The following is a 27733-nucleotide window of genomic DNA, read 5'->3' as shown; positions in this document are numbered from 1 at the left end:
CTCGAGTGGTCCTGTTCTCTCCCCATGCGATTATCACTACTCCGGTCCCTTAATAAAGGCCTGAAATGGTGGAAGACTCCTGTCGGACGAGGATGTGCAACAGTCAAGTAGGGGCTTCTTCGCGCAGCAGGACACGGTGTTCTACCAGACGAGTATCTCCAACCTGGGATGACTGCCTCGATCCTCACGACGAATTTTCCTGATTGGCATATTTTTTCTGGACTTACGGCCTTCGAACGGGAGCTTTCTGATCGCCTCTTATGCGTTATTTTTCGTTTTTTGAAATGCGCTGGTTTAGATTTCTAAACATTTCAAGCAAGTTGACAATCTTTGCACCACTTAGAAATCTTATCAGGACTGGCAGCACATTTGTGCAGCGTCTTTCAAACAGCACTTCATTATAGATAACTGCATAACGTGTGAAAAATCTGAGATTAATGTCAATATTTTCTGCAAAGTCGTTAGTATAAAACATGAACAGCGACGCACTTTCCTAATTCTACATGTATCGATCCAAGATAACATGATATTGCACGTTGACAATATGTGCACCATTCTGAAATCTTATCAAGACCTGATATTTGTGCAGAATTTTCGGACAGTACATCGTTACAGATAACTTCATCATCTGCAAAAATTCTAACGTTAATGTTAATTGAAATTTCACTTGGTTATTTTATTAAGAAGAAATTGAGTTTTTATGAAAAAGCAAGTACTTATGTTTATTGCAATTTCTCTACCTGTTAATCAACCAGAAACGAATTCATTTTCTTGAAGAAAAGAAAATTTTGTTTAATAACTACCGAAGACACTCCGAGAAGAGAAATAAAAAAGCGGCTCTGCCACAAGATCACCGGGTCCCAGGTTCGGTTCGTTGCCGGGTCAGAGATTTTCTTCGCAAACTGGGTGCTTATGTTGTCCTGACGATTTGATCTCATCTTCATCACAAAGACGCCAAAGTCGCTAAAGCGCCGTGAAATAGAAAGACTTGCACCAAGGCGGCGGAATAACCCGACACAGTCTCCTGGCCAGTAATGCCATGCGATCGCTCCATTTCAACATTAAAATAACTGACATAAAAGTAAGGCTTGCATCCAGTGGCATGTGGTGTCATATGTTTGAACGATGTTTATGAGATAGGTCAGCTTAAACGAACAGTGTATAGCGATTTATAGGCATAAAGGCTAACTACTCCCATAATGGTATGAATCGGTCACATATGACTTATTCTTGAATTCCTTATTTTATTTACGCAGCAGATCGTACCAACCAAGAGTTGGGAGCAGGAAAACTGCTGGCTGGAAAGGCAAATAAATTACAGATTCCCTCCACCTTTTTTGCTTGCTTTCTCCTGTGTCTCATCTCGCCACAGTTCTCAGTCAGCAGAAATCGGCAAAAAGCGGAGGCCTTTGGTCAAATGGTGTATTTGCTTCGGCACCAGCTCACTGACCTTAGAGAGCCTACAGAATCACAGTGAAGTAGCAACAAGTATTCCATTGCTGAGCTTGAGTGAGCAGGAACCTGGGCAGTAGCTCTGTGAGCTGCTGTATGATAACTTTTTTTCATCTTTGTATTTGTAACGCATTCTGGGACCAGCAATGACGTTTTTATTCTTACTAGTCACAAATATTTGGCCGCTTTTCTTCCGCATATGTCGTAGTTTCCGAGGGTGTTTTTAGCCAGGAACCTAAGAGCCCAGTAGCTTAAATTGCTGCCAAGGGTGCGGGGGGGGGGGGGGGGAGGGGGGGGGGACTCCTAGCACTAGCACTTACGCGGAACCGAGATTTTTCACCGTTCTTCGCGTGACGTCAACGCCAAGAAACAGCGCTCATTGTCAGTTGTCTTGAAGCAAGTAAGTTTGTGTTTTTGCTGTTTGTTTTCGTATTCTGTCGAGTTTATTCTTTCTATTTGACGTTAATAATGTCGAACTGTGCTGTGGCTATGTGAGAAAACTATAATCAGAAGACTAAAGGTAGTAGTATTGCCTATTATAAGTTACCCAAAGATCCTGGCTCTGAGCACTATGGGACTTAACGTCTGAGGTCATCAGTCCCTTAGAACTTAGAACTACTTAAACCTAACTAACCTAAGGACATAACACACATCCATGCCCGAGGCAGGACACCCCAAAGATCCTGGAACATATACTCGGTGTGTTCAGCTTTGAGGAAGAAGAGGTAGTGTTAACATAGAAAATGATTCTATCTGTAGCATACATTTTATAGAAGACGGTTATTTACAGGTCGCCAAGCCGAATTAATGAAACTTTAGCTAAAGACGATCTTAAAGCCTAGTGTAGCTGAACTGCTTGTGGGATGTTTTCATGTTCTCTGGGGTGAATTTTTAGTTTTTATGGCTTCTGTGCTTGCAGATTAGTCAGTCGCGAGTCATAGGCTGGAATGTTCCGTGCTCCCTAAGACGCCGATCAATTGCTTCGAACGTCTTCCTATCGGGACACCTTCTTTCTGGAAATCTGTCTCGATACGAACGTACCGCGCCACGGCTATTGCCCGGTGCTAATCTATACATCAAATGGGCATCTACCAACTCCGCATTTGTAAACATTGCACTGACTGCAAAACCACGTTCGTGATGAACACTAATCTGTTGATGCTACGTACTGATGTGCTAGTACTGTAGAGCAATGAGTCGCATGTCAACACAAGCACCGAAGTCAACATTACCTTCCTTCAATTGGGCCAACTGGCGGTGAATCGAGGAAGTACAGTACATACTGACGAAACTAAAATTAGCTCTAACATGGAAATTAAGCGCTTCCGGACACATGTCCACATAACATCTTTTCTTTATTTGTGTGTGAGGAATGTTTCCTGAAAGTTTGGCCGTACCTTTTTGTAACACCCTGTATATAATAGTATAGTATAATATTACAATAAGTCTCGGTGAAGTCATCCAGGAGAATGGATTAGAAGAAGAAGCAATTAATGTCAGGAAGAGAAAGTTAGACCAAGCATACCAACTGACAAAGAATACCTGTAACAAAAAGTCTATGAGTATAGGGGCCAAGTTCCGACATTATAATACAGTTGTAAAACCTGACGGCTTATATGCGTCCGAAACTTTGACCAAGAATTAGCAAGGTCAAGCTGAGCGGCTGGAAACGCGAGAGCGTAGGATATTACGGAAAATCCTAGGTAATAGATGGGTTGATAGACAATGGCAAATGAGAGCAAATGAAGACTTTTACAGCAAGACAGAACCTATTACAACATCCATTAAGAAGAGACGATTGTTGTTTTACGGTCATCTCATGAGGATGGACGGTGCTCGACTAACAAAAAGAATATGGAGTTTCATCCGATCCAAGAAAACAAGGCCAAGATGGTTCGAAGAACGTGAAAAAGATCTTAGGCAGATTGGTATCTCAGAGAGAGAAATTCCTGACAGGAACAAATTTAGAATATTGGTGAACAACTACCAAGGTTTTAAAATGGCATCAACGTCCAAAAGACGGAGAGGACCATTATCTGAAGAGCATAAACAGGCACTTCTTGGTGGGCTGAGAAGATACTGACAGGAAGTCAAAGTTGGAACACGAACAAGAGCTGGACACTAAAGTGAAGTTGGTTGTTACCAAGCAGTCCGTAGAGGCTCAACTCGATAGAAAAAATAATAAAAAAATTATAGTTAGTGGTAGGTGGTCACTAGATGTGCTGTCCCCGATTTCAGTCTCGCTGAACTGTCGAGCTACTTGTGTACAGGTAATAAATAGGCCTACTAGTACATATGTGATCTGGGACAGAGAGTCCGCAACTCGTGGTCGTACGGTAGCGTTCTCGCTTCCCACGCCCGGGTTCCCGCGTTCGATTCCCGGCGGGGTCAGGGATTTTCTCTGCCTCGTGATGAGTGGGTGTTGTGTGCTGTCCTTAGGTTAGTTAGGTTTAAGTAGTTTTAAGTTCTAGGGGACTGATGACCATAGATGTTAAGTCCCATAGTGCTCAGAGCCATTTGAACCAATTTTTTTGGGAAAGAGATGCAACAGTGACTGATTAAAATCGGAGACTCATTTATGAGTGTGACGAGATTATCGTTCAAAAGGGCTACAAGAAGTGCTCCACTTTTGTTGTCTGATTTGTCAGCAAATATTACGCATCTAGCATTAAAATCGCCAATGATTATAGCCGGGCCGAGTGAATAAATAATTAATGAGATCTTTGGTTGGAGGTGCATATATTGTTGCAAAGAAGAGAGGTCTCTTGTGGCTTGCTGTGATTTTTAGTGCAGTTACTTTATAAAATCTTTCTCTTATTAGGTTTTCCAGAAATTCATTTTTCACGCAGACACCTTTAGAATTTACGACACAGATATTCGCGATATCCTGTTCAGGCATGCATGTAAAGTACCATTCTTGGTTTCTAGTGTCCTGTGTTATTTTCACCCTGGCGACTAGCACATTTTTTCCCAACGAGAGACCAGTTCGTTGATTTATCACTGGAGAATGCTTGATTTTGTTGACGGAGCCACAGCCTTACCTCTGCCCGCATAACGTAATCACTATCACAGTGAAGTTCTCGAAGTCGTTCTTTAAGTTTTGGAAACAGATGAAAATCGGATGGCACCATGTGGGGACTGTATGGAGGATGATCGACTGCAGTGAACCCAAGACGGTGTATTGCTGCAGACGTCGCAGCACTCGTGTGTGGTCTGGCGTTGTCATACTGAAGGAGTGGGTGCTCCACATGCGGACGAACTCTTCAAATTCTTGCTTTCAGTTTTCTGAGGGTCTCTCATGCACCAGCATAGATTGTACATCACCTCGCTTCATGCTACAATTTGTAGCCCTGTAAAGGCAGAGGGTTGCAACTTATGTCAGCGAAGTGGGAAAGTCGGTCGAGTAACATATATAACGTGCAATAGCTCAAAAGATATTGAGAAAAGAACAAAAAATTCGAAGGCGTTACTTTCAGCACGCCCTCATAAGTAAGAACGTTGTTCCAGGTATGCGTGATCTCCAGATCCCATTTATTGAAACTGTTTTTGCTGTGTCCATTACGAGTGTCCTTATTCTACGAGGTTCCGGAACTGCAGCCGGATCATGTTGACTTCTGGCCACAATATTTCAGCTGGTAACCGTCCAGCGACCTTCAGGTGAGTTTCTGCCGATGGAGGCTGCTACCTGTTCTTTTCCTAAAAAGACAGCCCTAACTGTCTATGCAGCACAGGCATCGGAGGAGACTCTCTCTGGTTTCGGTCGGTTGGCAGAAATGGTAAAGACTGCTAGTCTTGCTTGCGAGATTAAGGCGGAGCTCACCATCTGCAGCATCGTCGACAGAACCGACTGTGGTCCTTTGGTGCAGAGCCGAGTGAAGTGTCTGAATCAGAGGCCCAGGCAGTTCTGTGGCCGTGTAGGCTGCAGATTCCTTGACTTGCGCCATCGAGTGGTGGGTTTCCGGATTCCGCTTAATAGGTCAGGAGCCCACTACACAAAGGAAGCGGCTACACGGGTAGCGGGGGCTGTGTGGGAGAGACTGGGCGGGTTTTTAGGTTAGAGGGTCTCAGGAAATCGCAGAAAGGGCGTCCGTCTAAAAGGGGGCAGGTAAAACACAGTAAGGTAGTTGTAGAAAAGATCGGTATTGTAGTTGTGAATTGTCGTAGCTGTGTTGGGAAAGAACCAGAGCTCCAAGCCCTAATAGAAAGCACTGAAGCTCAAATAGTTATGGAAAACTCGCTAAAGCCGGAAATAAGTTCAGCCGAATTTTTTTCAAACAGTGTTCAGAAAGGATAGATTAAATACAGTTGGTGGTGGAGTAGTTTACCTTGTAGTAAAATTGAAGTAGATAGTTCCTGAGAAATAGTATGGGTAGAGGTTATACTTGGCAATCGAACTAAACTATTAATTGAATCGCTTTACCAACCTCCCGACTCAGAAGATAAAGTTGTTGAACAGTTCAAAGAAAACTTGAGTCTCATTTCAAATAGGTACCCCACTCATACAATTATAGTCGGTGGTGACTTCAATTTACCCTCGATGTGCTTGATAGGTTCCCGGGAATTACGCCGGATAATACTATAGAAACCGCACTATATTTCAGCGAGACAACTGCCCGCCATCTTCCGGTGCTACTGTCGCGTCGCTGAGAAGCTCGCCAATTTATATGCTGGCTTTCTAGAACAGCGCAGGCGCCTGCACTGTTCTAGAAAGCCAGCATATAAATTGGCGAGCTTCTCAGCGACGCGACAGTAGCACCTGAAGATGGCGGGCAGTTGTCTAACTGAAATATTGTGCGGTTTCTACGATATTATCCGTCGTAATTCCCGGGAACCTGACAGGAAAGCCTCAAACAGCACACCTACCTTCGATATGCTGGAAAACTTATACGTTTAAAGCCGGCGGCAAGCATAAAACGTCATCCGAAATTGTACTGAATACTTTCTCAGAAAATTATTTTGAACAATTAGTTCATGAGCCCACTCGAAGTTTAAATAGTTGCTGGAGTATATTTGGCCTCTTAGCAATAAATACTCCTCGACAGATAGGGAGTATCACGACGAATAGAGGGATTAGCAACCACAAGGCAGTTGCTGCTAGGCTGAATACCGTAACACCTACAACCATCTATTTAAATAAGCTGACAAAAATGCTCTTAACGCCTTTTTAATAGACAGTCTTCACTCCTTCCGGTCTAATCACGTAAGCGTAGAAAAGATGAGGAATGATTTCAAAGCGATAGTATCGACGGCAATTGAGAGAAATATACGGTGGTGCTAATCCCCCACGGTGCACAAAACGGGTCAGATGGCTTTTGCAGAAGCAACGAAAAAGGCATGCCAAATTTAAAAGGACGCAAAATCCCCAAGATTGGCACAGTTTTGCAGCAGTTCAAAAGATAGCGCGTACTCAGATGCGAGATGCTTTTAATAACTTCCACAACGAAACTCTATCTCGGAATCTGGCAGCCAAAGAGATTCTGGTCATACATAAAGCAAATCAGTGGCAAGACGCAATCAATACCTTCACTACGCGATAACAACGGTGAAGTCACTGATGACATTCACTAAAGCAGAGTTATTAAACACGGTTTTCCGAAACTCCTTCACCAAAGAAGACGAAGTAAATATTCCTGAATTCCAATCAAGAACAATTGCCAAGATGAGAAACATAGAAGTACATATCCTCGGTGCAGCAAAGCAACTTAAATCACTTAATAAAGGGAAAGCCTCCGGTCCAGATTGTACACCAGTCAGGTTCCTTTCAGTGAACGCTGGTACAACAAACCATATTGAGCAATTTCACACCAATACCCAAAAAGGGAAATAGGAGTAATCCGCTGAATTACAGGCCCATACCACTAACGTCGATTTTCTGAAGGGTTGTGGAACATATACTTTGTTAGAACATTATGAATTGCCTCGAAGAAAACGATTTATTGGCACATAGTGAGCACGGATTCAGCAGACATCGTTCTTGTGAACACAACTAGCTCTTTATACTCATGAAGTAATCAGTGCTATCGACAGGAGATGTCAAATTGATTCCATATTTTTAGATTTCCAGAAGGCTTTCGACATCGTTTCTCACAAGCGTCTTCTAATGAAACTGCGTGACTATGGAATATCGCCTCAGTTGTGCGACTGGATTCGTGATTTCCTGTCAGGAAGGTCACAGTTTGTTGTAACAGACGGAAAGTCATCGAGTAAAACAGAAGTAATATCCGGCGTTCTCCAAGGAACGTCCTCTATCGTTCCTGATCTATATTATAGACACAGAAGACAATCTGAGTAGCCCTCTTAGTTTGTTTGCAGATGATGCTGTCATTTATCGTCTTGTAAAGTCATCACATGACCAAACCGAATTGCAAAATGATTTAGATAAGATATCTGTATGGTGCGAAAAGTGGCAATTGACCCTGAATAAAAAAAGTGTGAAGTTGTTCACTTGAGTACTAAAATAAATCCGCAAAATTTCGGTTACCCGGTAAGTCACACAAATCTTAAGGCTGTAAATTCAACTAAATACTTAGGGGTTACAATTACAGATAACCTAAACTGGAACGACCACATAGATAATGTTGTGGGTGGAGCAAACCAAGACTGCGATTCATTGGCACAACACTTAGAAGGTGCAACAAGTCTACTAAAGAGACTGCTTACACCACGCTTGTCCGCCCTATTCTGGAGTATTGCTGTGCATTGTGGGATCCGCATCAGGTGGTACTGACGGATGACATCGAAAAAGTTCAAAGAAGGGCGGCTCGTTTTGTACTATCGCGAAATAGAGGAGATAGTGCCACAGACATGATACGTGAATGGGAGTGGCAATCATTAAAACAAAGGCATTTTTTGTTGCGACGGGATCTTCTCATGAAATTCCAATCACCAGTTTTCTCCTCCGATAGCGAAAACATTCCGTTGGCACCCACCTACATAGGGACAAATGATCATCATGATAAAATAAGAGAAATCAGGTCTCGCATAAGAAAATTTAAGTGCTCGTTTTCCCAATGCGCCGTTCGAGAGTGGAACGCTAGAGAGACAGCTTGAAGGTGGTTCATTGAACCCTCTGCCAGGCACTTCATTCTGAACTGCAGAGTAATCACGTATATGTAGATGTAGATGTGAAGTTTTGTAAAACTATTCCTGCATTCCTCAAAGTGTATTTGTGTTCACCTAACTGTTTTGCTTGTCATCTCTGCGTCGTGACCAATGACGTGTGTGTAATAAGCCTAGCTCACATTCGAAGCAAGTCGGGCCACTAGGTAGTCCGTCGTCTGTGCTGCTGGTTTCTCAGACTTGAAACTAGCAGATTGTCAGACTGCCGCGACGTTTCATAGAACCTCCGGGCAGTCTATTTTATTCGATCCCTTGTCACGAGGATGCCTGACTCTTCATGAAAGCCCTGGTTGGTTAGTCTCGAGGCAAATGGAGTAGACGAATATTGGTATCGGCTGCATTCCCCCACACTGCAGACACGTATTCTAGCACTGGTCGGATCAGTGCTAGATATAGCGTAATTTCACATGTGTAGGAAGCATTGATTCCAGATTTAATAGGGGGTAAAGCGCCTCGAAACAGGCATGCCCTTTCCCTCAGACCTCACGAATATGCTGCCTCCAGGTCAGATACCTATTACGAGTTACCCATAGACACTTAGCTGTGCGAGACCAGGAGATGGAACCTCCCGTGATTCGCAACGGTTGAAGGTTACTACGACAGCCAGGCTTTTAGTGGCATTGAACTAAGGCGCCATTTCGTAGCCCAGGGTCCTAGGACATCGCAAGCCTACTGTAAATGGCGACGAACGACGTCGATCCTTTGGGAACGCGCGTAGAGTGTGGTATCATCCGCAGATAATGCTAGGGATACCCTATCTGTGTGCGGTACATCGGCTGTATACAGGGAGTACAGCAGGGAGCCGAGATCGGCCAGTGCGGCACTCCCGCACGTATAGGCCACTTGGTTGAGATGCCGTGAACAGTCTGTCACGCAAATAAGACGCGATGAGTGTGACGTGCGGCGTCGGAACCCCCACCATAAAAAGTGTGTAGAGGATACCTTCGTCATATGCAGTCAAAGGCCTCAGGGATGTCAAGCAGTACCGCCCCTGAGAACTCCCGACGCGCTTGGTGTTGCTTGCTGTGGCCGAACGGTTCTGCGGGAATCAGCCCCTCCCTGTTCACATGCTCCACGAATCGTATGATATAAACTCTTTCGAATACTTTAGGCAGAACACGGAGCAGACTTACCGGCCGATAGTTTTGAGGAAGCCTGGCGTCTTTGCATTGTTTGGGAACGGCAACCACCTCTCCAAGTTCCTACGCAGAGGCGTAGCTACGCAGAGCTGTAGTTGAAGGCATCTGTCATAGGCCGCAATGCATCAGGCTGGAATTGTTTCAGCGTAAGAGCTTCCACCTGGTCAGAGCTGCCGGCCATCCTGGTAATTAGGGAGCGAAGTTGTGTTTCAACTTCCTCCTCAGCGACAGGTTCGATGGCATCATCTGTGTCGTCTGCAAGAAAACTGGGCAGCCGTTGTTGTACAATTTGCATATGCTGTTCATCTGTATCATCCTCTACCGAAGTAAAATTGTCCGCAAAGCAATGAGCCAAGACGTTGGCCTTGACGTCAGGCTCGCAGGCAATCTCTCTGCCGACTTGCAGAGGGGGAACACGGTGCCACTTCTGTAAGAACTGTTTAGTTAGTCGCCGGGCAGAGCCTTCTTCAATGCAAAGCATTGTTACTTTGACTTTCCAATTGTGATTTCAGTAGTTAACCACCGCCACTTTTATTTCGCGGCGCAGCCGGTTTGAGTGGCGCTTGGTGGCAGGATGGCGTGTAATTTGCCATTCATGGAAAAGCCTATTCCTGTCTGAAACGGCCTGCGATATTTCAGGGAGGAGCTGACACGATTTGTCAGGGGACCTTTGTAGACTACATCTACATCTACATTTATACTCCGCAAGCCACCCAAAGGTGTGTCGGAGGGCATTTTACGTGCCACTGTCATTACCTCCCTTTCCTGTTCCAGTCGCGTATGGTTCGCGGGAAGAACGACTGTCTGTAAGCCTCCGTGCGCGCTCTAATCTCTCCAATTTTACATTCGTGATCTCCTCGGTAGGTATAAGTAGGGGGAAGCAATATATTCGATACCTCATCCAGAAACGCACCCTCTCGAAACCTGGCGAGCAATCTACACCGCGATGCAGAGCGCCTCTCTTGCAGAGTCTGCCACTTGAGTTTATTAAACATCTCCGTAACGCTATCACGGTTACCAAATAACCTTGTGACGAAACGCGCCGCTCTTCTTTGGATCTTCTCTATCTCCTCCGTCAAACCGATCTGGTACGGATCCCACACTGATGAGCAATACTCAAGTATAGGTCGAACGAGTGTTTTGTAAGCCACCTCCTTTGTTGATGGACTACATTTTCTAAGCACTCTCCCAATGAATCTCAACCTGGTACCCGCCTTACCAACAATTAATTTTATATGATCATTCCACTTCAAATCGTTCCGCACGCATACTCCCAGATATTTTACAGAAGTAACTGCTACCAGTGTTTGTTCCGCTATCATATAATCATACAATAAAGGATCCTTCTTTCTATGTATTCGCAATACATTACATTTGTCTATGTTAAGGGACAGTTGCCACTCCCTGCACCAAGTGCCTATCCGCTGCAGATCTTCCTGCATTTCGCTACAATTTTCTAATGCTGCAACTTCTCTGTATACTACAGCATCATCCGCGAAAAGCCGCATGGAACTTCCGACACTATCTACTAGGTCATTTATATATATTGTGAAAAGCAATGGTCCCATAACACTCCTCTGTGGCACGCCAGAGGTTACTTTAACGTCTGTAGACGTCTCTCCATTGATAACAACATGCTGTGTAGCTGTAGACCCCTAGTCTTGGCAGTGTCTACAGCCCGGAGAGTTTCCACCGTAAGCTGCCGCAATGTCTCGTCTGCGCCGACGATATCTGGGTCTGGGATGGAGAGTCTTGCAGGTTCTCTCTAAACTGTTCTCAATTTATCCTCCTTAGCTGCCGGCGTCGTTTGGTGACCTCAAAGTGTCAATATCTATGTCGAAAACGACCGTCAGATGGTTCGGCGAGAGAGCCATACGACTTGCTGCAGTAGTGACGTGTCCGACTCCCCTCAACACCGCGATATCGAGCTCAACAGACCGGCTGCATGCATTGTTTGGGTAGTAAGTCGGGTCGTACCGCTCTAAAACTACCCTGTTGTGCTGCCGAACTGTGCACAGTAGCTGGCGACCATTATTGTTTGTAGCCCTGGAGTGCCACTCAGCGTGTTTTGCATTAAAATCTCTAGCAATAAAAAGATTACTGCGGAGAGGCAGTAATACTTCAAAAGCTCTGGGTTCTAGTAGTCTTCCAGGTGCCCTATAAACTGAAATGCATGTAATCGGACCTGACGTTGTTTCTACTGCAACAGCAGTGGCCTCAATTATTGCTAGTTGTGGGAGCTGCACAACATGGTGTTTGAGTGAGGTCTTAATATTTGATGCCCAGGCATGGATGCCGGGTATTAGGAAGTTTCCTGCAAGAAGCAGATGTCAATTTCCTCATTACAAAGGAACTGCCAGAACACTCCTACCTAGGGATATATGCTGTATGCATTCCATATGCATACGGTTAGGCCATGAACCATATTAGGCATGATGTGCCTTTTGCCTATTGGTAGCTGGCCGTAAGGGCCGTTTCATAGTGTGAGGGTACAACCTGTGGCGGGAGATTAGAGCGGCAGTTTCCCGCCGCGGAGCACGTGGCTGGCGGTTGCTGCGGGGCCCTGGCGAGCGGCTAGCGTCTAAGCGGCCTTGGAAAAACACGAGCGTTTGGCAGGGGCGCGTGTGGCCGTGTCTGTGCGCTTGGAGAAATTTATATGCCAGAGAAAAGTTGATAAAAACAAAACTAAGAGTGACATGGAGGTGCGAGTTGGCACTCATGGACATAAAAATATGTAAAGCTAAGTTATCTGGACGCGCCACAAAACTATATAATAGTTTAAAAGTTATTGTCGTCTTAAAAACTGTAAATTTATGAAAGTTTAAAAGCTAATATCTCGGCAATGCTTTGGCCGATTAATATGAACAAAGTGTATACGGATGCAGCTATTAGAGCTGCATCGAGCAATCATAGCCGATTTAGCAGAATCTGTACCATTTTTTCATGAGAGGTCGGAATATGGGATTCGACTGAGGGAAACTGTGTTTTTGGTAATAAGTAAATTTAAAGAAACGAAACTAGCGGCAGCATTCTAAAGTTTAAAGAGGTAGATGAGTAAATCCGGGAAGAGCAATATCACGCCACAAGAACATTATTTGTGAAAAAACGGTGGCAGTTACAGAAAACTGGACCTTAAATTATTATTGCCCGAAATTTTCCATATTTTTCAATGTATCATATATCTTTTGTGTTTAGTTTTAGAGTATTCGTAATTCTTTTTGTCAAACATTGTTTTGGTTAGACAGTCGTTTCGATGGTGCATATGGCGGCCATCTTTGAGGACAGTTGGTTCTGAGACACACTATGAGACGGACGTGCCACGTTCGGGGACAAGTATGTATGTAGGAGCAGGAGATTAGTGTTTAACGTCCCGTCGGCAGCGAGGTCATTAGAGACGGGAGCACAAGCTTGGACTTGGGAAGGATGGGGAAGGAAATCCGCCGTGCCCTTTTACAGGAACCCTCCTGGCACTTGCCTGAAGCGGTTTAGGAATATCACGAAAAACCTAAATCAGGATGGCCCGACGTGGGTTTGAACCGTCGTCCTACCGAATGCCCGTTATGTATGTAGCGACGTTCGAAAGCGATCAAGTAGCGAGCAATATAGTGGTTTAGGACAGCAGACAAGGGTGTGTTTTGTGAGCTGGGAACAGACTGTCGAGTGCCGTGATCGCAACATATGAATTTTACAGTGAAATGTTGCAGCATCAGTTGTTAAACTGCATTTCAAGTGTTTAGTGAATATATATTGAAAAATAGAAATAAACTACCTCCTCAAATTATAAATCAACGTGAGTGACTCAATATTTTAAATTTCACTGCAGTACCTGCCTGCATTGTTTTTTTATATTTTATTTCAGCTTAAAAACTGAGTTTACGACAGGTGTGAGCTGGCACCCTATGACGCAAAACGTAGCCAAACATTGAGACCAGCTTCGTCTCTGGGCCGCTCAATTAAGCTGAGTGTAACATATATATTCGTGCCACAGCACATAGGGGCTCGATCCAAACTATTCAAACTTCAATGTGGAGTGCCCAGTACCGTCGTAACAGTGTCGGCTTTATAGTAAAAATAGCAAAGAAACTCATGTGCAATAGCACCCGCCACAGGAACGTCCCCTAACGAGATCCACGCCCTCTGCAAATACTGTCCCATCTCTGGCGCGCAGCCGCCTGCGTAAAGCTGAAACTAAATACCCGCCCTCTGTCGGTAAACTCTCTCGCGTCGCTAAAAACAAACGTCTAATGTAGCCAGACGTGTCATAATGAATAAAATGTCTCCTCCCAGAAGAAATAAAAGAGATCACCAGGTCCCAAGCCTCGTCCATTTGAAAGCCGCCATCACGATTTATAAGATTTTATGGTAGACATTTTTCCACTGATTCTTTAATTATTGAATCCCAGAAGGATCTCACTGGAGCCAAGATTTTTGTGGCAGAATAATCCATAGAGTGTCCTGTGGTAATCCAATCCTCAGGTACGGCTAAAAATAGCTGGACGGTTGCTCGCCAAAATATTGTGGTAAGAACTCAGCATCATCCGGCTGCAAACCTGAAACCTCTTAGAACACGCAGTGTCCTTCTTTCCTGTAGAATGTTAGGACTATGTGGAAGATGTGCAGAAAGTTTTCTGCTTGGTTGCATTCCCACTGAACTCGATCGGAGGGCATAATAAGTTCATCAATGCACTCAATTTTTCTTTTTTTCAGTTTTGCGGCAGACTGTTTCGGTCTTTCCTGCAATTTGGGTCAGTAGTAAGGAGATCAATATTGCTGTTGCTGCATTTTGGGATCTCTTTCTCGAGTCTACTATGCAATTAAAATTAGATAGAGCCCACTGCATTTCGCACATTTGGGTTCATTTTAGCAATTTTCGGACGTGTGTTGAAAACTGTTGCGTCTTCTACATTGCGTTGGTTGAGAAGGAAGGGAATTGAATAGCTGTACGTTATGTAGCACACAGTTCATTCTAAAATGGTGAGCAAGTAACCTGTCAGTTGTTTCTCTAATTTTTCTAATATTGGTAGGTCTTTGGGTGAAATGTGAGATAATGTGCACCGGGAGATGATGTGCACTGCCTGTACCTTTAGTTCCTCTTCCATTTCATTGTTTTTGATATCATGGTCAACCTTGGTTATTACGAAGCTGAGAGTGGGTCTGTGCGGTTTCGCTTCTGTCTGAGCTTGGAACGAACCATATGAAAACCTTCTTTGTTGTGAGAGCCAGAAGTTTCAGTAGTGGGAAGCTGTTCATTTGATTTATGTCGGTCAGATGTAGATTGATTAATGTGAGTACTGTGAAACTCAGATATCGTACTTGTGACAGTTTTGTTAGTTTTCACTCTCTTTTTAGTTTGGCATGTTCAGCGTTGTGATTGTGATTGCATGATGGAAACAGAATGATGTAGATTTCCTAAATCCTGCTCGCGAGCCCTGTACGTTGCCCTGAGTTATGTGCCATAGGCTGCGTTCACAGTGGCACCGACAACGGTCGTCAAATACCGCCGCCAAACGTTGCCAGATAACATCGACCGAAAGCTTCGTCACAGTGCGTCCGATCTCATTCATCAGTTTTTGACTGGATCTAGGTGGTTAGGTGAGAACATATTCTGCGTATGAAGTGGGTTAGATTTTAATCTCCTATGCCGGAATGGATACCGCGATACCTCTGTGCTTGGAGACGAGTGCTGCAGTGTTGCGTTTGCTGCTAAAAAGACGCCGAATGCAGGTAAATAAGCTATATCTGTCTCGAAAAGAACGTCGTGAGTACTGTACACTCTGTCCTCAGTTACTGGAATTACCAGACGTGTTTTAAATATATGAGATGGACGGAAAAACACCATACTACGAAAGTTAAAAACGCTTTGACTTTGTGACGCCGCTTTCCTTCCCTCACCAGCGATTGGCGTCAAAAGGCAGCACAACTTTGGAAACTAACAGGCCGTAATTGATGTTTTTCATATTTATAGCGTGTATTATGAAAATACGTAGTTTCAGTGATACACTGCACTAATGATTTCTCCAAAACATATTTTTCAGAGTGTGGTTTATTATGCTACAGTGGCAGGATATGCAACTTCGGCGTGTAAAGTTTTTGCCTATGAGGTTATTATGGTTAACTTACGTGGTGAAAGCACCTGTTTCTTTCATATGATGCATGGATAAAATATGAAATGTAGGTTTTTGGTTTCACAGCAGCTCACGTTATTCTAAAAATGGTGAAAATTAATGCAGTACTGGCAGGGTATAGAGATAATCAGATCTAGTACACTTCACTGCTCTCTAAACACTTACCCAGTGGATTTGAGGAAAGAAATAATAATATTCCTAGGGGCAGTATTATTTCAGATTGAGTGTTGCTTTTAATAAAGAAAATCGACAATATTTCAGTGTCTTTCAGTGCACTTGCACAGCGTTCAAAATTTCGTAGTACAGGTATTTGAGGTGAAAAAATGAAAATATTAGATTGTAAGGGTCACAGACTTGGACGCAACCGCCACGTGTGGATGCGAGTGTGAGATGGCGTTATCGCGGAATACTGACAAACTGTGGTGTCAGTACACGCCGGCCGCAGAATGCCTCCACACACACAGTAGTCGCCTCGTGTCGCTGGCTGCCTGCACAGGCAGAAAAGTGTCCAACGCGCATAGTTCCATCGTGGAATTATGTCTTTTTTGACTCTCAGTGGAGTATTGAAAAATCCGTATTTGTTCGTGGTAGGACGTCAGACACAGTTATGACGGGTCGGCGTAGCGAGCACGTTTTTATAAATGTCTATACAGATATAAAGTGGTGATGGCTAATAACACGTAGTTCACGTACTTCTGTATCTCATGGACCCAATGCCCACAATAATACTGTCAAATACCGAGGAAGACCTTCAGCCGAGGATACAACCCTCATAAACGCCTTATAGAAGTGGTATCAGCGTGGGGATCTGTTATGGAAACCCTTCTGGAGATCCTTCTGGGATTCAGTAATTAAAGAATCAGTGGAAAAATGTCTGCCACAAAATCTTGTAAATCGTGATGGCGGCTTTCTAATGGACGGGGCTTGGGACCTGGTAATCTCTTTAATTTCTTCTGAGAGAAAACATTTTATTCATTATGACACGTCTGGCAACATTAGATGTTTGTTTGTAGCGACGCAGGTGAGCATTCCGACAGAGGGCGGACATTTAGTTTCAGCTTTACGCAGGCTGCTGCGTGCCACAGATGGGACAGTATTTGCAGAGGACATGGATTTCGTTAGAGGACGCTCCTGTGGCGGCTGCCATTGCACATGAGTTTCTTTGCTATTTTTACTATAAAGCCGACACCGTTACAACGGTACTGGGCACTCCACATTGAAGTTTGAATAGTTTGGATTGAGCCCCTGTGCTGTGGCACGAATATATATGTTACACTCAGCTTAATTGAGCGGCCCTGAGACGTGGCTGGTCTCAATGTTCGGCTACGTTTTTCGTCATAGGGTACCAGCTCACACCTGTCGTAAACTCAGTTTTTAAGCTGAAATAAAATATAAAAAAACAATGCAGTCAGGTACTGCAGAGAAATTTAAAATATTGAGTCACTCATGTTGATTTATAATTTGAGGAGGTAGTTTATTTCTATTTTTCAATATATATTCACTAAACACTTGAAATGCAGATTAACAACTGATGCTGCAACATTTCACTGTAAAATTCATATGTTGCAATCACGGCACTCGACAGTCTGTTCCCAGCTCACAAAACACACCTTTGTCTGCTGTCCTAAACCACTACATTGTTCTCCACTTGATCGCTTTCGAAAGTCGCTACATACATAACTCGCATTCGGTAGGATGACGGTTCACACCCACGTCCCAGCCATCCTGATTTAGGTTTTCCGTGATTTTACTAAATCGCTTGGGGCAAATGCCAGGAGGATTCCTGTGAAAGGGCACAGTGGATTTCCTTCCCCATCCTTCTTTAACCAAGCTTGTGCTCCCATCTCTAATGACCTCATTGTCGACGGGACGTTAAACGCTAATCTGCTCCTCAATTGAGGCCACTTTATACGACTGGCATGAATGAAAGTTGAATGAAAAGACAGTTGGAGCTTAAGAGTGACTGGCGACAACACCTCCAATATCAGGTACAGTCCTTTCCAAAACTTCTTAAACTTCTTGAACTGACTCTTTTTTAACACTTCATTGCGCAGGTAGACAAGATCTCTGACTCAGTACTGTGGTGCAACCACTTGGCGATCCTGTTGTTTCACTTGCTGCAGAAAAGATCGATCATTCCACCAATTCACTTACTTCCATGTCTCCTTTAGCTTGCGCTCTTCCTTTATATGTTCATTGCTGATTCCTGTGCTTGATAGTGCAAAGTCCAAAAGTGAATGCATCCTTCTTCCTCATACAATTTCGTATGGACTGATGCCAACTGATGTGTCCATTTTTGCACTCTAAGAACTCATGACATACAGAAGCCACACATGCTAGCTACTTACTTAGTGGCTAACCATCTTAATGATTGTTCTGTGAAATCGCTCAGTGCACCATTTCTTCCGGATGTGCTGCTGTAGTTCTTAGTTTCGTTATTTGCATTGGCTTACAAGTCTTTTTTAGCAATTCACTCATGACATTTGATCCTTGGTCACTGATTATGCTTAATGGTGATCCAAACTTTAGAATCCACTCTTTTACAAAAACCTTGGTCACAGTCTCGGCACTCTAATCAGGTATTGGTATCACGAGAAGATACCTGCAGAAATGATCTAACATGGTCAATATGTATTTATTCCCATCTTTAGTCTTAGGCAAAGGTCCGATGACATCAAATCCTACTCTTTCTAATGGTTCACTAGTCGCTGGCAGTTCTTGTAATTGTGACTTAGTTTTTCCCGAATCATCCCGTGTGTTGCAGGAATCACATTGTGAAACAAACTCCGAAACCTCAGCTCTACATCTTGGACATCAACATGCCTCAGTATTTTAATGTTTGTTGCTTTCTTACCATAGTGTCCAGATAATAAAGAATGATGTTGCTCCATCATTGTTTGCTCTCACATGCTTTCCAGAATAACTAGGCGGTTTCCTTTACTCGTGATCGTGTACAGCTGTCCATCTATTTCGACGTAACTGCCTAGTTATTCTGGAAAGCATGTGATTAAAGATGGGAATAAATGCGTTGTGCAGGCTAAAGCATAACCACGTCCGATGTCAAATCTAACGTAAATTGTCATCTCCATTCACTAAATCTAACGTAGCAATACCATCAATTCAGGTTTAACATAGTACAGCTGATCGTACCATTTTTTACAGTGTTGGAGGAGATAACTTCGCTGCAGAAAGTCTTGGGTCGCTACCAGACGTACACCAATTAATCTGTTGTCAACACTTCTTTATTACACACATATACAGGACAGCTGACTGCCGCAACTTCCCGGGAACCGGAACTCATCAGATGTTACTCCAACCACACTCCACACCCCTCCAAGGCTTTTTTTTTTTTTTTTTTTTTTAAATGGACTTGTAGTCCGGGGTGATATGTTACAATACAGCATCACCGGTCTATTGCGGTCTAACTGTGTTGGTGAGGCAGTAAATTTCTACAGGGCAGTGACTGCGTCACTGCAATTCACTTTGGAGGTGTGGTGGTGGGACTTGTAGTCCCGTACCACCCTCTCACGGTGATAGTTCTACATGAGTCAGGCAGAAAAATTTTGCCTAACGTGGGCAGGTGTATGTGCAAGGTGTATTTATACATCGTTTAACAATGACGTACTTAGACATTATTATGTTATTTCATGTTTCATGTTACAATTACCGTAAGTTAATCCAGTGAAAACGGAGATCATAGAGTCTTAGTAGAAATTAAAACGAGTACAATGGCTATACACATTTCCGAAATTAACGATCTTTTACAAGTGCAATTTTGAAACATACGTACAGCTAACAATTAAGTTCTTATTATTCAGTCCAGAACATTCTCGAATATCTCTGCGTAATTTAATTACTCATGCGATTTTAGTAAATTTGAGCTGGTAATATTTCTACAACATTAAAATTACGATTCATACGTTCAAAATGACTTTTATGACATTTGAAGGCCAAAATGGGGAATAGTTACGTACAACACAAAATCTGTAAATCGCGTTACAAAAAATTAATGAATCATTCTAACATTATTTATCATACGAATTGTCTTTCTGAATCATCTCCAGTTTAACGAATATTCTCTAGTTTTCGTAATATGTGGACATTGCACTGAATTACTCTATAGGATGTTCCAGAAACATTAATTACGAGTTTAATTACAGGTTTTTAGGTGGTGATTTCCATAAGAATATGTTGTCCTGACTTGCAAAGAAACATAAATGCTAAGCATTTCCAAAATTAATGATTTGCATAGTTAATTTGTGTTATGGTAAACAATGAATTTCAGTAGTTGAATTATAATTACAAAACTGAATGAATAAGGTTACTATCATTTATACACTATTAACACTAATTTCAGAACTTGTTCTTCCTCTTCAAAGCATCCCGAAATCCATATCAAAGTGTAATGACTTATCCTAACTGTACTTTACTTTACCTGATTAAGAACCTACATTAATTGGTCTGTGACACATTTTAACATTTTCGTTTCAACTATTTCACATTGTTGCTCTAAGTGACACTATTCACTAAGTGTCGTTATACACTACCCGCATCTGTTTTACTGTGTACCGCACACTTCAAAACCTGCCATATTGGGCATTCCACATGACCCTATACAGCCTATTTCGTTACAAGGCGTATGTCAAGTAACCTTCAATGACTGGCATTCAGCAAGATAACAAAGATGAACACTTCACAGATTATGTTAAGACATACAAGAAAATTTACAGGAAGGTGATCAAAAAAGCCAAGACAATGCTCAATGACAGTGTAATTGCTGGGTCAGCAAACAAATCAAAAGCTATATGGAATGTAGTAAAAAAAGAAATAGGCCCAAGCAAAAATGTTAGAAATCCAGATGACTTTGTTTTAAAAGATGATCAAGGTGTGCTTGTCAGAAATCTTACTTTAGCAAATTACGTTAATGACTACTTCATAAATAGTCCAATCAATCTGCATAAAAATTGTCCTAAGATTAGTAGAACATCAATCCCAGAAGAACAAAGTGTGAATTCATTATTGCTACCTCCCACAAACAAATTGGAAGTTAATCAAATAATAAAAACAATGAAGAATAAAATGTCCTCAGGGATTGACGAGTTACCTTGCTCAGTCATGATGAGATGTGCTTGTGTCATATCAGACCCACTCTCACACATCATAAACGTATCATTTTCAGAAGGTGTCTTTCCACAACGATTAAAAATTGCAAAAGTAAAACCATTGTATAAAAAGGGCAATATACATGAAGTGGGAAACTATAGACCAATAGCTTTATTATCGGTATTTTCAAAAGTAATAGAGACAGTCATGAAAAACAGAATTACAAATTACCTTGAGAAATTCAATCTATTGTCTGTAAACCAACACGGCTTCCGCAAAGGAATGAGTACAGATTCAGCCATCACCCAATTCATTGAAAATATTGTCACGGGGCTAGATAAGAACAACAGTACAATAGGAATAAATTTGGACCTCTCAAAGGCATTCGATACTGTCCAACATGATATCCTGCTAGACAAATTAGAATATGTCGGTATACGAGGAGTAGCTAAAAAGTGGTTTCAGTCATATCTCCATAATAGGAAACAGGTAGTAGAAATTGCAACAACAAACAGTAAAAACCAAAGTATTGTTTACAGATCGGATATTCAGACTGTGCCAATAGGGGTACCGCAGGGGAGTGTTCTAGGACCTCTCCCATTTCTTCTTTACATAAATGATATCAAGATTCCAGTAAATGGTACTCATATAACCCTGTTTGCGGATGACACAAACATTGCAGTAACTGACATAAACCAGGTATTGCCAACATCTGCAACCAGAGTTATAGAATATTTGCAAAATTGGTTTGAAGTGAACAAATTAACCATAAATATCTCTAAAACTAATTATATCCATTACAGGAAAGCAAAGTCACACTCTGATCTAGATCTCAGAATACAAAATAAAGAAATGGTGAGAGTTGCTACCACAAAATTCTTAGGTGTACATATAGATGAAAATTTAGACTGGAAATCCCATATCCTGTCTCTCTCACATAAGTTAAGCTCTGCTTGCTTTGCTTTACGCGTTATTAGCTTTGTATGTAGTAGGGAATGTAGCAGAGCTGTTTACTTTGCTTATATACATTCTGCTATTACCTATGGCCTCATCTTCTGGGGTCATAGTAAGAAAAATCTCAAAACCATCTTCACTCTACAAAAACGAGCTGTTAGAATAATTACCAACAGTTTAAGGCTAACTCCTTCAAAGCAATTATTTAAACAGCTGAATATTCTGCCCCTACCATGCCTCTATATACAGAAAAGTGTAATTAATGTAAAACGAAATATTAACAATTTCCAATCCAACTCGGATCTACATACTTACAACACAAGAAAGTGCAATGACATTCATATAAAAAGAGTTAACAAGCTTTGGCGCAGAAACAAACAAACATACAAGGAAGTAGATTGTATAACAAACTACCGGTAAATATAAAAGAAATAAAAAAATTGTCTTCATTTAAAGAAGCAGTATTCAAATTTTTAATGACCAACTGCTATTATAGTGTAAAAGAATACCTGGAATAGCTCCATACTAAACAATTATATTTATGTACTCTGTGCCAATAGTAATTTTTATCTGACTGTTGCTATGATCTAAATAAATAATACGTACAAAAGTGCTAGAATTGTATGTGTTATATCTAAATACCAACTGTGTATCCCATGTAAAAAGTCTTTCTCATACATCAATGTAAATAATCAAAGTTGTACATGCTATTTCAATGTGGTCTGATGTTACATAGTCTACTATGCACATCCATATTTTGTATAGTATTGTTCACCCTATATGTGTGTATATATATACTATGTATTTTTTTGACGAAATCCATGCAATGTAAATTGTCTCTGGATGAATAAACTACTACTACTACTACTACTATACATGTGAAAGACAAACATAAAGTTTAGTGTAAGACACTCTGAACTCCTAAAACATACCACATTTGCAAACAACTTTATATAACAGAATCACCACCCTATTGCCATTAGAACAACACCAGTATGCATGATAATAACATGTAGACAGCTGATGTACACATACCACAACCCAAAAAGATCCACTTCAGAAACTTTAAGCAAAAGATAAGCCATCCTTGTCATTTGATAAATTATTTTTCCAGGTTATAATCCACATCTAAAATTTCTGATAAAGATTTTGCCCACTTGTGGTTTCCAATAAACCTGCAATTTCATTCCACAGATTCCGAACTGTATCCCACTATCCTGGTTATGTTATTTTTTATGTTCAGGATGCCACAAACTCTGCCTTTGTCTAAACTTATCAGTTTCTCACAATTCAAGTTTCCTGTTATGTCAGCCATTACAACCAAAAAAAAAGAAACTGATTTGACTTTCACCGGTTTTCATCCAAAATATGTATGTTCGGACTATGAGGTCTGCTACATTGTGACCGCGCACATAGTGGTGTACTGATTTGAAATGATCGGCTGTCTTCAACTGATATTGGTCGTCGGCAGACTCCAAAATTGGTTCCACTGTGACCGCAGCCTTAACCTCAGCTGGTCAATCCGCAGATAGCTATGAATTATTCTTCATTTTGATCACATACTTTTAAGCATGTAGATAAAATAATATTGGACTTTCAAAGTTCTAATTGTTACATAAATAAATTCAAAAGTATTATTGCACATTATACTAATATGAGAGTTTTCCAAAATGATAGTACCTACTTCCAGTCAGTAAGATGTAAACTCTTTTTCTACATATTAAATTACTTGTTTACATGTAAAACACCATTATAATGTCTCCAGAAATCTGCCAGCGTCCGAAAAGATCAGGCTCTTGTCGAGGAACACATATTCGCTGGTTTTTTGATGGAGAAGAATGTACAGAATTCAGATATGGTGGCTGCCGAGGAAATAGGAATAATTTTATAACCAAAGAAGAATGTGAAGAAGTATGTATGTCTAACATGGGTAAGTAACAATAAGCAACATTTTATTGATACCTTCCTTGTTACTTATAGAGTTCACATGCAAATAAATACAGTACTGTATATGAAAATCAGTAGAACTTCATCTCAAGCTGAGTGAAACATCAGTTAGCTTCTTAAGGTTTACCTAACAAGCAAACGAGACCCCATAAATGTAAATACAACTGTTGGCAAATTGATAACTTTCATACATATATTTTATTTAATTAATTAATTTATTTATTTTTCATCCAAGCTAGTAATTCCATTTACAGGTACACATCCATTACATCTCTTGATGATTTTAAACTTTTCATTATTATGTTATCAATGACTAACTTAAAAGATTAAATTTCTGAAATGTTTATTTACTTTTTGTAGTTAAAAAAGAAATATGATAACAATAACATTGGCTGAAAATTTTAGATGATTAAAATCAGTGTTGCCACCATAAAATTGTCATAACTACACACTGATGTAACATGTGTGGCACACACTAACATCCTTCAGCTGAGGTAATTTCTTTTTATACAATGGCTCATGATAAGTGTTACAGCATGAACACTCTGGATTAATTTTACCAAACTGTTACTCTGGAATTTCCCTGCCCATGGGATACCTTGATTAAAATTTCATCTGTATTCAAGCCTGTTTTCAGTACACAGAAAGAATCTTTCCAGTAGATGAAGTATGATGTCTAGTAAGTGTTACTATCTGAAAACCATAAAACAGAAGATGATAGAACTATAAGGAACACATTATAGTTAATTCCATTCATAAAAGATCTAAATAACTTGGACCTATCTACCCATCTCTCTTTTGACATAGAAGATATGTATTGTAACGTACCAGTAGCAGAAACAAAAGAAATCGTAGAAAAAAACATAACTTCCAGAGGAAAACATATGCTAGTTGTTGAAACTGATAACAGACCAGAACTGCTTTCAATTTAATTCTGAATACTGTTCATAAGAAGATGGGCACCAGTGTCAGGCGCCCTAGCAAACCTTTTCGTAAACTATATAGAAGGCCTCATTTTTAAAAAATGTTATCACAAAGAATTGCAACATACCTTTTGGCTCAGATACAGGGACGATATCCTTTAATTAACTGATGAACCACCAGCAAAAATTGACAAGTTGCATGCAGATACAACACAATACACAAAAAGATTTATTTATTTATTCATCCGTAGTACAATATACATTGTATGAATCTCATCAAGTGTCTGTACAATATTTCTTACTAAAATAAACATCCCTCTTACGATATTAATAGTTCCTATACTTACTTCTGCTTTTCTAAACATGTCATAAATTGTTACATAGTCCAATGTTTATGAACGTTAAGTTACTATCTGATAAGATTCACAATGGAAAAAGAACATTAAAAAAAAATTTAAAAAAAAAACAGTCAACGTAGATTTGAAATTTACTGTAAACCTACAACAACCGCAATGTTTATGAACATTAAGTTACTATCTGATAAGATTCACAATGGGAAAAGAACATGGCAACCACATAACCTTTTTAGACATAACCATTAAAACAGAAAACAGTCAATGTAGATTTGAAATTTACTGTAAACCTACAACAACCGACACAGTCATACATCAGATTCAAACCACGCACACCCACAGAACTAAGAAGCACTCAGAAACATGCTTCATAGACTCAACACAGTACCACTCAGCACAGAATTGGACAACATCACACAAATAGAAATAAACAATGGGTACAACAGTAATATTGTCAAAAAATTAAACATAAAATAAATAATAAATACAGCCAATAAACATCATACATACTCAGTCACAAACAACAGCACAATAAAACACCACACAAACAAGCAGTAATGACACAAAGAGTACATGAAAACAAGAAAGAAGATTCAAGATGATACATATTGACATACAAGCACAAACTCACACAGAAAATAACATTTTCAAAAGACAAAGCATAAACATAGCATTCAAAACAAACAGTTCAATCCAAAAGTACATTCTAAAAATGAACAAAGACACATACATCTACCAGAAAGCAGGACTATACAATGCAACACATGTAGTGGAAGGTATGTTGGACAAACCAGCAGAACATTTGAGACCCAGCACAAAGAACATACCATAGCATGGAAAAACAGGACAAATCATTCAACTTTTTCAGAACATTTAAGAGAAAATAATCACAAAACTAATACAAGAGAGGAAGATATGACAACAGCTAGAAAAAATAATGAAAGACACTACCTAATCTTACAAGAAAAATAATGCATACACAAAACAAAGGCTGAAAAAGAAGCTGCTACTAGATGACCAAGTGAATATGACTAACCACTCACTGTTTACACAGACTGATCATAAAAAGTACCCAATCCCAATGGATGATCACAAATCCCATCCTATTCCTTTCCTATATAGGGGTTGAACATACTGCTTCAGTTGTAAGGTTCTTTTTATTTTTCAGTACTTAAACATGACCAGTTTGGACTCTCTCCTAACTATATATAAATAGAAAAATTAAAGACTAAACAAATAAGAATTAAAAATAATAATAAAAATAAATAGATAAAATAATAACAAAAAGTTAAAAAGTAAATATAAAAAGAGTACACACACAAACACAGTCAAACAAAAAACAGTAAAATCAAAAACTGAAGAATGTAGAAAATTAGGTGAACTGATAAAGTAAAGAATGAGGACATTCTCCGCAGAATCGGTGTGAGAAGAAACATATAGGAATCACTGACAAAAAGAAGGGACAAGATGATAGGGCATCTGTTACAGCATCAGAGAACAACTCCTACGGTGCTAGAGGGAGCTGTACTGGCTAAAAACTGTAGAAGAAGACAGACTAGAATGCCTCCAGCAAATAACTGAGGATGTAGGTTGGAACAAATGACACTCTAGACACAGAAAATGGCAATTACAGTGCTGTGTTTTGAAAATAGTGACTGTAAGAGAAACTGCAAGATTTCAACCAGTTATCCAGATGAGAAAAAGGTGTTTTAGCTGAACTGGAAGCTAATCTGTAAGTAACATTGCATTTTATTGTAAAAACTTAAATGAACTGTTTTAAATTTATAACCTGTAGTGTCCTACCCCAGGATATCTCAATATGAGATAGTACACTCTTTATTACCAAATATCCCTGTACTGAAAATAATGGTGGTGGTTGGGGGGGGGGGGGGGGGGAGGGGGTTGACTACTGTGATCCAATAATTCTAAAATAGTGTGACACCTGCGTGGCAGGTGAGGCGCAGTGAGGTGAAAGTCATTACAGATGTCTGTCAAAGCAGCAAAGCAGTGTTTATGCTGGCTAGGACATCCACATACAGGAGTGGTTCCCATGTCATCATGTAGGGCTAACAGCCCTAAAAGTGTATGGGTGGTCATCAAATCAAGCCATAGCAGCAGTGGTCTTAAGCGTTGGTTGTTGGACGAGAGTTCATAGGGGTCAGTCTGCAAGTGGTAACATCGGAGTCTTTACAGGTACTGAGTGAATGCAGTGTTTTGGGAGCAGTGATAACAAGGTATCTGTCTGATGATAGCCACGATGTAAAAGTGGCAAAGTCCACATCATTCAGCAGCATAGAGATACATTTGCAATGTCGGGAGATGAAGCCATCCTCGGTGTGCTATTCTCGGTATTGTCCTTCGACAACCAGACAGTTGTCAACTAATTGAACAATCAGGTCTTTGGGCAGAAAGTTCTGGATCTCGAGGCACATCTTGACATGCTTGGAAGCATTGGTGTGTACAGTCAGGCAGCCCAGCTGAGTGGCAACGGGTGAGGCTGGTTGGCATAAAGGAAGTGGTGCATCATTAGTGGATGAGGGTCCGCAAGGGCTTGAGACAGCTTATATTTACTGACATAGGCTTGCAGTACACTCATATCTCAAAAGTAAATACCATTC

At 41.0% G+C, this 27733-nt stretch overlaps 1 protein-coding gene across 1 annotated transcript in view; it reads left to right on the top strand.

Annotated features, from left to right (window-relative positions):
* Positions 1 to 27733, top strand: part of LOC126474409 (spondin-1) — a 646454-nt gene that overhangs the window by 477719 nt on the left and 141002 nt on the right. The window contains exon 13 of the mRNA XM_050101878.1: positions 23658 to 23822. Within this exon, the coding sequence (XP_049957835.1) occupies positions 23658 to 23822 (165 nt within the window). The remainder of the gene's footprint in view (positions 1 to 23657; positions 23823 to 27733) is intronic.

The sequence above is a fragment of the Schistocerca serialis genome, chromosome 4 (genome assembly GCF_023864345.2).
Source record: "Schistocerca serialis cubense isolate TAMUIC-IGC-003099 chromosome 4, iqSchSeri2.2, whole genome shotgun sequence".
Classification (NCBI taxonomy): Eukaryota; Metazoa; Arthropoda; class Insecta; order Orthoptera; family Acrididae; genus Schistocerca; species Schistocerca serialis.
This window is presented reverse-complemented; position numbering and strand designations above follow the sequence as displayed.